The sequence below is a fragment of the Triticum aestivum genome, chromosome 6D (assembly GCF_018294505.1).
Source record: "Triticum aestivum cultivar Chinese Spring chromosome 6D, IWGSC CS RefSeq v2.1, whole genome shotgun sequence".
Classification (NCBI taxonomy): Eukaryota; Viridiplantae; Streptophyta; class Magnoliopsida; order Poales; family Poaceae; genus Triticum; species Triticum aestivum.
In genome coordinates, this window is record NC_057811.1 from 494,023,301 (window position 1) to 494,035,384 (window position 12,084).

Here is a 12,084-nt window from a genome sequence, read left to right on the forward strand (position 1 = left end):
ATTACGCTCACCTTACAACATACAAGGTGTTTTATTTGGCACTTCAGTAGTCCAGTTCACACACATGAAAAACCATAGTACAAATAAATGCTCGATCGAGTCTGAACTCTAAACAGAATTTAGCTAGGGAACACACACACACACACACACAAGCAGTTGAAAGGAAAATTACACTAATTAAGGCTGTAGAAAACGAACAGGAGAAGCAGCCCCCAAGATGCGCACCTCAGTCCCAATACTCCACTACAAGTTTGACCTGATTGGGGTGAGTCCTGAGCTGCTCCACCGCACGTTCCATTTCCAGGTTGCTTTTACTACCACTGAGCTTGGCCTCTTTAAGGCTTTCCAAGTTCTTGAGGCCAACAACGCTCATCCTCTCGCTATAAAAAAACAACACAAGGGTCTCCAGCTTTGTCATTGATCCTCTCTCGAACACGAGCTTGCTGGAAAATCCGACCACCTTCAGGATCCTTAGCACCGGGAAGCTGTGTTTGCCGCGTGCAACCAGTTCTCTTCCGTTTTTGCAGTCAATGTCCTTCAGACGAACACTGTGAAGCTTGGGCACCTTACACAAGACATTAAATAACTTGTCACCATCAAGTTCTTTTGCCTCTCCCACTTCAATCTTTGTGAGGTGTGTGAGTGATGAGATCCAGTCGGGCAATTGGCTAATGCCTCGGTCAAACACACCAAGGCATTGGAGAAGTGGCGGCGGCTTGGAGAAGATAGGGAGAAACTCCAAACAACTACTCCTCCCGAATTTCACATTTAGCAACCGGAGGCTGCTTGTCTTGCTCAAGGAGGAGGCAAGGTTAGTCAAACACCCATCATCGACTTCTGCATGGATTACGATACTTAGCAACTGCAATTGTGTCAGCTTACCAATCTCTTGGGCAACCGATGGACTGTCAACAACTCCTACGTCCACCTCGCGTAGCGCTTTCATCTTCCAGACCCCTCGTGGCAGATTCCACCTGTTGGACCGTAGGCGCTCTAGTTTGCTTAGCTTTGTCACAGTTCGTGGCAACTTCCAGATGTGTGAGTGTTTTACATCAAGGGTCTCCAAGTGCTCTAGATTGCCAACTTTGCGAGGCATCTTTGCGACGTTTGTATTCCTCAAGCTCAAGAACTTGAGAAGATACAGTCGGCAGACATCTCTCATGTGCTTGTTTCTCAGGGCCTGGCAATCTTCCAGGTCAAGTACTCTCAGCAATTTGAACTCACCTAGGTGATCCAGTAGCTTGCCAAAACCGTCACGCTGAAATGTGGTCAATGACCGGACATGCTGTAGCTTCATCGCCTCAATGCCATGCCTTGAATGATGATGCTCGTCATGGCCATTATCGTGGATGGAGAGGCGGCGGACCTTGCCATGTCCATCTGTCTTCCCTCCAAATTCACGCCCTACCAAGCTAACAAAGTTAGACTCATGGGATTTGGACACCATGACCTCAAGGATCATGTCATGCACCCGGCACCCCTGTACCTCCACTTCTCTAGAATGTTTTAACTGGTACACAAACTTGTCTAGTTGAATCATGTTCCTACTTATCAACTCGTTGAAGTATTCTTCTGCAACCTCCAACAAAGTCAAGCCCCGTTTCTCAGTGACCAGACCTTCAGCAATCCATCTGTATAGCAGTCTATCCTTGGCAATCATATAATCCTCCGGGAAAATGCTCACATACATCATGCAAGCCTTCAGATAATGAGGTAGGTAGTCATAGCTGAGTGTAATCAACTGCCTCATCCCCTCGAGGGCACGGTTGCTTTCCATATGAGAACTAATTGATCTAGAAGCTTGTTTCCACATATCTATGCTCTCAGCTGACGTAGAGCTTGGCAGAAGGCTAGCGATGCTAACGATGGCCAACGGCAAGCCACCACATTTTTTCAAAATTATATCCATGGTTTCTTGAAGTTCTTTGGGGCAATCACCCTTCTTTGCGGAGCTAAACACTCTTCTGACAAATAATTTCTCAGATGATTCTTTTAATAGGGGCTTCATATGATGGACAAAGTCGACACTAGAGGCCGCAGCCACTGCCTTTATCCGAGTTGTCACAATGATTCTGCTGCCACAATTATTCTTTGGAAATATGTTCCAAATAGCTTCCCAGGCTGGTAGCCTCCATACATCATCGATCAAAATGAGATACCTGGTTTTATTTGACATATGCATGCTTGGAGTTAGAAAGTTTGTGTACAAGCAAAATAATAATTAGAAATAGTAGTTAAAATAGAAATACTAACAATACTCATAGAAAATTAAGGACTTGGTTTATTTTTAGCAGAAAACAAAAGAACTTTTGTTTCTCTGCAAGCGACAGTTGTTGAGTATCATGATTATTAGAAAGTATATGATACACTAGGATTTATTTCTACCTTGTCTTGTACTCAAAGTTGATCATATACTCCTATATATATGTCCACGAGGCTCAAGTAATAAACATCAAATTCCACCAATCTCCCTCTCGATTCTTTCTACATGGTATCAACCTAACTCTGATCCAAAATCCCAGCGTCGCAACCACTTCCGCACCGCGCCGTCCTCGGGGCATTCGATCTTCATGATCGTACCGGGAGCCGCACGGCCCGTATCTACAGTTCTGGCTGTCACACATCCGTCTGCGCGCGGCCTCATTTGCTCCTCCGCGTCGCGTGACTGACCTAGTTATTCGCTTGCGAGCACCTTAGCAGGTCCCGTGAAGATCGTCCCTGCGTCCAGCGCGCCCGTCCACCGACCGAGCAACGGCTTACCGCTGCGTCGCCCCATAGGCCGCAGTGCCCCCGCCTCATGTTCTTCCTACGGCTGCATCGACTCGCACGCCGCCGTTATGTCGCCCCTTCGGGCCGTAGCGCCGCGGCACATGGTTCACTCCACTACCACGAGGCCGTGCCCACGATCGCACCAACCCGTGCGCTGTTGCAGCATCACCCCTTCGGGTCATAGCGCATCAGCATGCGGTCCATGCCACCGCCCTGAAGCCATCCCAGCGATCGCACCAACCCGTGCGCTGCTGATACATCGCCACTTCGAGTCATAGCGCCGCATCACACGGTCCACGCTGCCGCCCCGAGGTCTTCCTCGTCATCGTCCCGACCCACGCAATCTCATTGCATCGCCCCTTCGGGCCATAGAGCTGACACGTCTTTAACATATCTATAATTTTTGATTGCTCCATGCTATTATATTATCAACTTTAGATATTTTATATGCATTTATATGCTATTTTATATTATTTTTGGGACTAACTTATTAACTCAGTGCCTAATGCCAATTTCTGTTTTTTCCTTATTTTTTGGCTTTCGCTGAAAAGGAATATCAAACGGAGTCCAAATAAAACAAAACTTTACGATGATTTTTCTTGGACCAGAAGACACCTATGAGACTTCGAGTGGGGGCCAAAGGACCCATGAGGCGACGACAAGCCGTAGGGGGGCGACTTAAGGGGGGCGCCCCTGGGCTTGTGGCCCCCTCGGGAGTCCCATGCACCGACTCTTTGGCCTATAAATTTCCAAATATTCCAGAAACCCTAGTGGAGTCGCTAAATATACTTTTCCACCGCTGCAGGTCTCTGTTCCCGTGAGATCCCATCTTGGGGCCTTTTCCGGTACTCCACCGGAGGGGGTTTCGATCACGGAGGGCATCTACATCAACCTTGTTGCCCTTTCGATGATGTGTGAGTAGTTTACCACAGACCTACGGGTCCATAGCTAGTAGCTAGATGTTTATTTCTCTCTCTTTGATCTTCAATACAATGTTCTCCTCGATGTTCTTGTAGATCTATTCGATGTAATCTTCTTTCGCGGTGTGTCTGTTGAGATCCGAGGAATTATGAATTTATGATCAGATCATCTATGAATATTATTTGAGTTTTCTCTGAACTCTTTTATGCATGATTAAGATAGCTTTGTATTTCTCTTCGATCTATTGATTTGGTTTGGCCAACTAGATTGGTTTTTCTTGCAATGGGAGAGGTGCTTTATAATAGGTTCAATCTTGCGGTGTCCTCACCCACTGACAGAAGGGGCAGCGAGGCCCGTATTGTATTGTTGCCATTAAGGATAAAAGATGGGGTTTATATCATATTGCGTAAGTTTATCCCTCTATATCATGTTATCTTGCTTAAGGCATTACTCCATTTTATAACTTAATACTCTAGATGCATCCTGGATAGCGGTCGATGAGTGAAGTAATAGTAGTAGATGCAGGCAGGAGTCGGTCTACTTGTGACGGACGTGATGCCTATATTCATGATCATTGCCTTGGATGCCGTCATTACTTTGCGTTTTTCTATCAATTGCTCGACATTAACTTTTTTACCCACCGTTTGCTTTCTCCCAGAGAGAAGCCTCTAGTGAAACCTTTGACCCCGGGTCTATTTTTCATCATATATTTTCAGATCTATAAAACCAAAACCCCAAAAATACCTTGTTGCAATTATTTTGTGTTTACTTTATTTTGCCTTTTACTTTTATTTTAAATCTATCTCTATCAGATCTCACTATTGCAAGTGACCATGAAGGGATTGACATCCCCTTTTTCGTGTTGTGTACAAGTGTTTGTTAGTTTGTACAGGTGCATAGATTGGAGACTTGCTTGTGCCTCCTACTGGATTGATACCTTGGTTCTCAACTGAGGGAAATACTTATCTCTACTTTGCTGCATCACCCTTTCCTATTCAAGGGAAAAATCAACGCAAGCTCAAGAAGTAGAAAGTGCCACGGCGCTCGGTCCACTCCTCCATTCCCGCGCATTGACTTTCGCGTGGTATGCACCGCGTCGCCTCACTAGGCGTGGGAACACCACCGCCCGTGCTCGATCCTTGACACTTTATCGGGTTCTTCCTTTCCTACTTCGAGTATCGCCGCCGCGCTCACCTAGCCATCGCCGCTCTTTTTCCTCCGCGCGGCCATGCTCCTACCGGCGACCGACGTGGCCCCCATGGGCTGCCTCTAGTATCGCCGCCTACTTCGTCGTGCATCATCTTTGTGTTCGTCCTGCACCAACTCATCTCTACCGTCATCGTCATCTTCCCCGTCCACTTCATCTACTCCGAAAACCACGGTCGACATCGGCACCTTCTACCCCATGTCAACTGGCATCGCAACCATCGTCGAGTCCTTCTCTGTTGGTCCCCTCCGACATGGCGTACAGCTCGTGCATATCCCCTTTTACGCTTGCCCGGCGCTAGCAACACGGACGCGTGCCCTCGTCCACGACATGTCCCCAGCCTAGCAAGCATGGTGCAACACCTTGTCAACATCAACTTCGTCCATCTACGCATGCCTGGTGCTGGCAACACCGATGCGTATCCTTGTCCACGATATGTCCTTGGGGTGTCGAACCCGGCGCAACACCTCGTGAACACCGTCTTCTTTTCGGTGCACAATTGCAGCCATGACTAACTCGGCGCTGCCGTGCGCCCGTGGCTCCACGACGACTACCTCGACACCGGCCATCTCGACTCGACATCGACCACGGCGTCCCTCGCATGGCTACGTCGACGACAGCTACACCACCCTACGCTCTCGGCTACATCGACATCGACGCAAATTAAAGGGCTGTCGTCTTGCTTGGGCAATCTCGTTGCTTTTTTACTCCAGCCATGACTTCCGCGATGCATCAAATGTTACAACTATGTGAGGGAGGGGGGATGTCCATCGGCTTGCATTCAGATTTTTCTTCAGTCTCACTGTCTGCGTCGCTATCGTTGTGACCAGGGGCGGACCATTCGGGGGCAGCTGTCTGGGCTCACGAGCCAACTGCAATATAAACTAGGCTATGACGCCGAGTATAATTAGCCTGGTTTACCACGATTGCCCGGGCATATAGCTCTTGGGCCCTACTTAATGATTCTGGGCCCATCTAATTAACTGACACATGGTTGCACGTAGAGGTAGTCGGCAACACGCGTGCACAAAAAAGTTACAAGGCAGCTAAGTCTCAACCCTCCCCTCTCCCCCTCGCGTCGCCCTGCCCAAAGCTCTCGAATCCCGATTGCTTAGGCTGCCTCTCCCCCTCCCCTCTCCCCTCGCCTCGCCCCCGCGGGCGGCCGAGCGGGGCAACCCTAGCCGTCGGCCTCTCCCTCTTCACCTCCCGTCTCCCTCCCCCCGCCGCCGACGGCTAGCGCCGCTGGGCAAAGCCCTGGTGGCGCCGGCGCCGGCGGGAAGCTCCCCCCTCTTTTTGCTCAGCCTAGGGTTGGCGCGGGACGATCTGGCCGGGCGGGGGCGCCGCGCTCGCGAGGGGCCGGCGGCGCGGTAGCAGATGCGGGTGGTGACGGTGTGCGCGGCGGCAATGGGCGGCGGGGCCAAGCGCGTGTGCGGGTTGTGCGGCGGCTTCGTGCGGCGGCTCTCTGGCGGATGCGGGCGCCGTCGGGTCGCCCGTTCTGGTGGCCTGGCGGGCGGCGCGGGCGCCGGGCCGTGGCGGCCTGGTCTAGGGCGCCACGGGAAGCAGCTGCTCGCTCTTCGGGCGGGTGGCATGGTGGGCGGCGGACTCGAGCCGGCGGCCTGGATCTGGGCCAGATCTGGTAGGGCGGCGCGGGTTCAGCGAGGTGGTGCTGCCGGGATCCCTCGGGCGGCAGTGGGGCGGCCTGCTGCTCCTTGGCAGCGGTGGTCCGTGCTTCAGGAGGTCGGTGCTGACGGTTTGTGTCTCCGACGTGTCGTGACGGTGCGGATCCGATATGCGGTGGTGGATGTCATTCGTCGGCGCGCAGGTGTAGGGAGCCGACTTGGTCCGCACGGGTGCAAGCTTATGCGTTAGTGCTCTTCTCTCTTGTTGCCCGGTCCGAGGTTGCTCGTCGGGCGGCGTCGTGCCGTCGGACAGATCGGCACCATTGACGACGGACATGGCATCGTTCGAGCGTGCTCGCGGTGGCCGTCGGTAGTCACCAGGTTATCTCCCCCTGGTCCACCGGGACCGGATGGGGATACGGGCGTGGGCGCCTCCTACTGTGGAGGTGCCGACCCAAACCCGCTGGCTGATGTCGGGCTAGGGGTGAAAGGTGGTCCCTTTCACTCTTACTACTGTGGTCGGGTGCTCGTGACGGAGATGGTCGGCGGTTCCTAGGGGCATGGATGCCGGGGCGGCGGCCCCAGACGGCGGGTCTCACGGTTGGCTTTCTGGCAGGCTCCGTGGTGGCGGTGGTGGCTCCATATTTAGGTCGTGAGGGCGACTAGGGATGTAATGGCGGGAGGCCCAGGACTGCCCTCGTTGTGGTACTGGTCTGGTCTCCTTGTGGTGGTGCAGGCGAGTGGCCGAGCGAAAGCTCCACGCTTCTGGCGCCGGCGACGACGACACATGTGGGTGTCGCTTGCTTCTTGAAGACGGCGTCGTGGATCCAGTACCTATGCCAGGGCTCATGGTGAAAATCGTTGTGTTCTCTCAGACTCGGCAGCACCGACGCTTCGCGTCGTAACCCTCCTGGGGGCGTTGTCTTTGAGCTTAGGGGTTTATGTCCGTGCCTCGGCGAGGTGTTAGGCTTGTTCTAGGCTTATGTTTTATCTGTTGATCTGTTGTGTAAGGGGGCATCCCCACCATATTGTATCATTCGGCCATGTACTCTGGTTTGTTGCTTTATTTATAAAGCAGGGCGAAAGCCTATTTCAAGCTAAGTCTCAACCAGTTCGATCGTCGTGACGGTTCGTCCGACTACTTCGGTAGTCGTAGTGTAGTCGGATAAGGCAAAACCCACCGGGGATTCACCGGGCACGGGCGTAGCTCTTCCCAGCGGAAAAGAAGTCATGCCCACTGATTAGGGCATGTACATTGGTTCAGTCGGCCACCGTACGTCCGCAGGATCCGTCCATAGGAAGCTCCTATTGAGCGCTTTAAGCGCCCCACAAGTCAACCGGCGCCTACAGAAAACGCCAAGTGGGCCGGCCCACCAATGCACCAGCGCAGAAGCAGTTTCAAGAAAAAAAGACACGCAAAAACTTGCGAGTAGGAGTAGTCAAACTTGCATCGCCCCTATAGGAGATGGTTCAGCTAACCACTGCAGCCACTAGACCATTGTGACAAACAACAACGCGGACACTTAAAGAACTACTTCAGCCGCGTTATTTATTATCCAGAACTTACATTCTTATATTTTTTATAAAACAAAGTTTATCAAATTTTGAAAAACGATCACGAATTAGAAAAGTTCATCAAATTTGATAAGAAAAGTTCATCTATCAGAAAAAAATTCACCAATTTTGGAAAAAGTTCACAAGATGTGAAAGAACTTCATCGATTTTGGAATAAAAAGATTATAGAATTTGAAAAATATCATCAAATGCAAGAAAGTTCACCCATTTGAGAAAAAGTTCATTGAATTAAAAAAAGTTCATTGAATTTGAAAAAAGTTCATCGGATATGAAAAAAAGTTTACCGAATTTGAAAAGTTCATCGGTTTTGAAAAAAGTTCACCGAATTTATAAATAAGTTCACCAATTTTCAGAAAAGATCCCCGAATTTGAAAAAAAGTTCATCAATTTGAAAAAAAGTTCGTCGAATTTTAGAAAAAGTCCATTGAAAATAAGTCCATTGAATTTGAAAAAAGTTCATCAATGTTGAAAATTTTATCAAATTTTAAAAAGTTCATTGATTTTTAAAAAAGTTCATCAAATTTGAAAATAAGTCATCAATTGTTAAAAATAATTCATTAAAAAAAGTTCATTCATTTTGAAAACAAAATTTTATCAAACTATAATAAAACATCATCGATTTGGAAAAAGTTCACGCATGTAAGAAAAAAAAAACATGAGAATCGATGAGGGAGGAAATGTGGAAGAAGAAAAAAAGAAAAACAGAAAACAAAAATGGAAAAAAGAAAAAAGAAAAAAAGAAAACAGAGAAGGAATAAAAGCAAAGAAGAGTTGAAGCTCAACAGGTGCCGAACTGTAGTGCGGTGGTTGCTGCGGTGATTGAAGAGAGAGGATGCGGGTACGATTGGCAGCGTGGCTGTTTCTTTCTTTTGCTAATTAACGTACGCAGTAATGGGCCAGCCCAGCGTGGAGCGCCTGCAGCGCCCGTTTGTAAATTTGCCTATAATGGACGCCTACAGCGCCAAATAGGATTTGCCCATCCATATGTCATCTGCAGACTATTCCAATGCCTGGGTGTTTTTTCCCTTTCTCTGTCCGTACGTCATTTTTTTCCTTGTGTTTCTGGTGTTACATACGGCTGACTGTACATCATTGTACATGCCCTTAGGCGAGGTGAGTTAAGTTCAATTAGATTTGGGGATTTCAATCGGTGTAAGCTGAACGCACACGCACATTTTTGGGATGGGACTTCACTCCTTTGATTTGGAGATTTTAATGTTGGTTTGTATTTGCAGGGACATAGGAATTTGGAGATTCCATCGTTCCAAACAGGTTCACCGAAGATAAATCGATCTCCACTCCGCATAGATATTGCTTCTCCTCAACACCCCTAGCCTAATCATTCCAGATCATCAAAATTTAACCTGAAGTTGTTATTATCGGAGCTAGCTAGAGGGAAGGACTATCACCAGTCTTCATTTTTACCAGGCTGAGATTTTTTATGTCGTTAATTTATGTTGAGATGAATCATCGCTTTAGACCTTCAGTGACTCAATTCAAGAGGTAATTCTGTGTTTCTTATCCCAAGAACTCTTTTTCCATGTTTGATGTAAAGAATCATTCTTGGCTTGCTGAAGTATGTATTACATTTTTCTCAAATAGTTACAGTCAATATTGAGGGACAAACTTGAGACTTATGTTTGTCATTTGATAAACAGTCTTGCTAAGTCTCAGTCGACTAAGACTTAACGAAGTCTCAGTCGATGCTATATCCATGAGATTTTACATTGAGATTCGTGCAAAAGAAAATTTCTGGTTTTTCTTTTTTTCTCTTGCATGTTATGTCATTTGACTTATACTTGGTTCAATCTCAGTCGACTGAGACCTAGCCGCACCCTTTGATAAATCATGTTGCATTTTCTGGTTGCAAAGATGTTGACAGTCTGGCAAAAAAAAAGGTTGAAATAAGAAGCATGGCATATTCTCTGTTTTTTTAGTTAGTTTGCCCTCCGCCGCGGCTCCTAATTTTTCCTGGCCGCCACTGTCTGTTACTGCAGGTGATGTTGAGTATCATGATTATTAAGAAGTATAGGGTAGATTAGGATTTATTTCTACCGTGTCTTGTACTCCAAGTTGATCATGTACTCCTATATATATGCCCACAAGGCTCAAGCAATAAACATTGAATTCCACCAATCTCCCTCTGTATTCCTTCTACGGTAGTTAAAGTTCTTGGTCTATGTGTTGCGATAGTGTACTCAGATGTTATATTTTTCTTTGGATTGAGGATACTAAGGCCCGTGATTCTTAGTACATGTACAGCTAGCAGGGCCTTCATAAAAAAGGTTCAGGTTCAAATGAAACAGTAGCGTGAGACGTCCAGAAAATGGCACACAAGGAGCATTGTGTTTATGAAGATCGAAAGCCCAAAGACGAAGACCACCCCCGCTCCCCAAAAAAAGCTGCAAAAACTTTTCAATCATTTTGAATTTTGTTTGTGTTTGCTCTACTCTACAAGTACGATAAGCAATGTACGAAAGTGGTTTATTTTGCAATTTTGCAACGAGCAATTGGAAATCCCTATTTAGCGCTGTTCGATGAACCATTTTCTCACTTGTACTAGTAACTAAAAGCTGGAAAACTTTTTAGTGTTTTGAAATGGCTGCGAGCCTTGGTGCACATGTTATGAAGTCTAACAGAATTACATACTCCTTGAGAAACCAATCCCTTGGTTTGTGATACTTTCATTGATACTCACGCATACTAACAGAATTGATTTTTAGTGTTTGATACATTATATTGCTATATTTATAAAGATGATATTGAGCAGAGTTTAAACTTGTGTTTGGGGATGGTAGTCTATACCTCGTCTCCTTGAGGAGCTTCATGATCCTGCTGGATGGCCCTTCCACATCCATCGGGTTGGTTTGCTTATCATCCCCTTTCTTATTGCTGAGCTGCTGGAGCAGTCGTTTCAGCAGTCCCTCCATGTCCTTCTCTACATTGAATGCTTGTGAGACGGACACCGTCGCCTGGCAGGGGAAGTCCATGTCCAGCTGCCGGCACAACTCCATGGCCAGGGTTGTCTTCCCCAGCCCTCCGAACCCCACAATGGAGAGCACCTTGAGACTCTTGCCATCCTCATCATGGACCTCCACATTGATCTGGCCATCCTCATCATGGACCGGAGCCGTGCTCTCGTCATGCTGAACATGCATAGGCCCCTTGATCTTAGTAGCCAGGGTGTCGGCCTGCTCTGTTATGCCCACGAACTGATCAGGGTCGTTGACACGGCGGAGAGCATTCGTGGAGATAGACGCTGCCGAGACGGGGGCCAAGAAGGCAGCTCTTGGCAGCGTGGCCCGGTCGATGTTGTAGCGAGCACGGCGTTCGCTGACGGCAGTGGTACGCACCAGGAGATCCTTGATGTCTGCGGCGAGGGCGCGCTGCAGCACAAGCTTCTTGTACGGATACCTGGCAACGCGCTTGGCGCGGGCGTAGATGGACGGGCGCGCCATGGGGCGGCTGATGCAGAGCGAGTAGGTGTCGGTGCAGTCCTCGGCATCGTAGACGAGGTCGTGCACCTGCTTCTCCCACTCCCGGACGATGTGGTCGACGGAGCCCTCCTTCGCCTCGGAGATAACGCGGAGGACGGCGTTCATGGTGGCCAGCTCGTCCCGGAGTTGGATGACCTTGTTGCCTACGCCGCGGATGTCCTGGAGCTCGTCCACCAGCACCTGCCCGACCTTGCTCAGGACCGGCACTGCCGCTCTCTCCATTCTGAACGGAGCTTAGTTGGTTGGTTGCTTTGGTTGGAACTTGGAAGAGGAAGAACACAAATGGAGACGCTCCTCTCACCCGTGCCGAACTTGCCTTTTAGATAATCTGGGAAGCGCACTGTCAACATACATGTTGTAAGTTAAATAATAAATTCGGGGCTCAATCAGGTCAAGTAAAATAGGATGGTTGTTAGTCTAATCAATCTATTTTCTATGAAATTAATATCAATATATACTTAAGTTTACTACATTATATCTGAGCCTTAGTCCATGG

The 12,084-nt window shown here is 48.4% G+C and overlaps 1 protein-coding gene across 1 annotated transcript; it reads right to left on the bottom strand.

The window, feature by feature from the left end:
• Positions 1-226: 226 nt before the first annotated feature.
• LOC123142827 (disease resistance protein Pik-2-like) lies at positions 227-11,810 on the bottom strand. Its single transcript, XM_044561564.1, has 3 exons — positions 10,897-11,810; positions 1,426-2,159; positions 227-1,254 (listed from the first exon to the last, which is right to left on the bottom strand). Exons 1-3 carry the CDS (start codon positions 11,808-11,810, stop codon positions 227-229), a joined length of 2,676 nt encoding a protein of 891 aa, XP_044417499.1.
• Between the last annotated feature and the right edge of the window lie 274 nt (positions 11,811-12,084).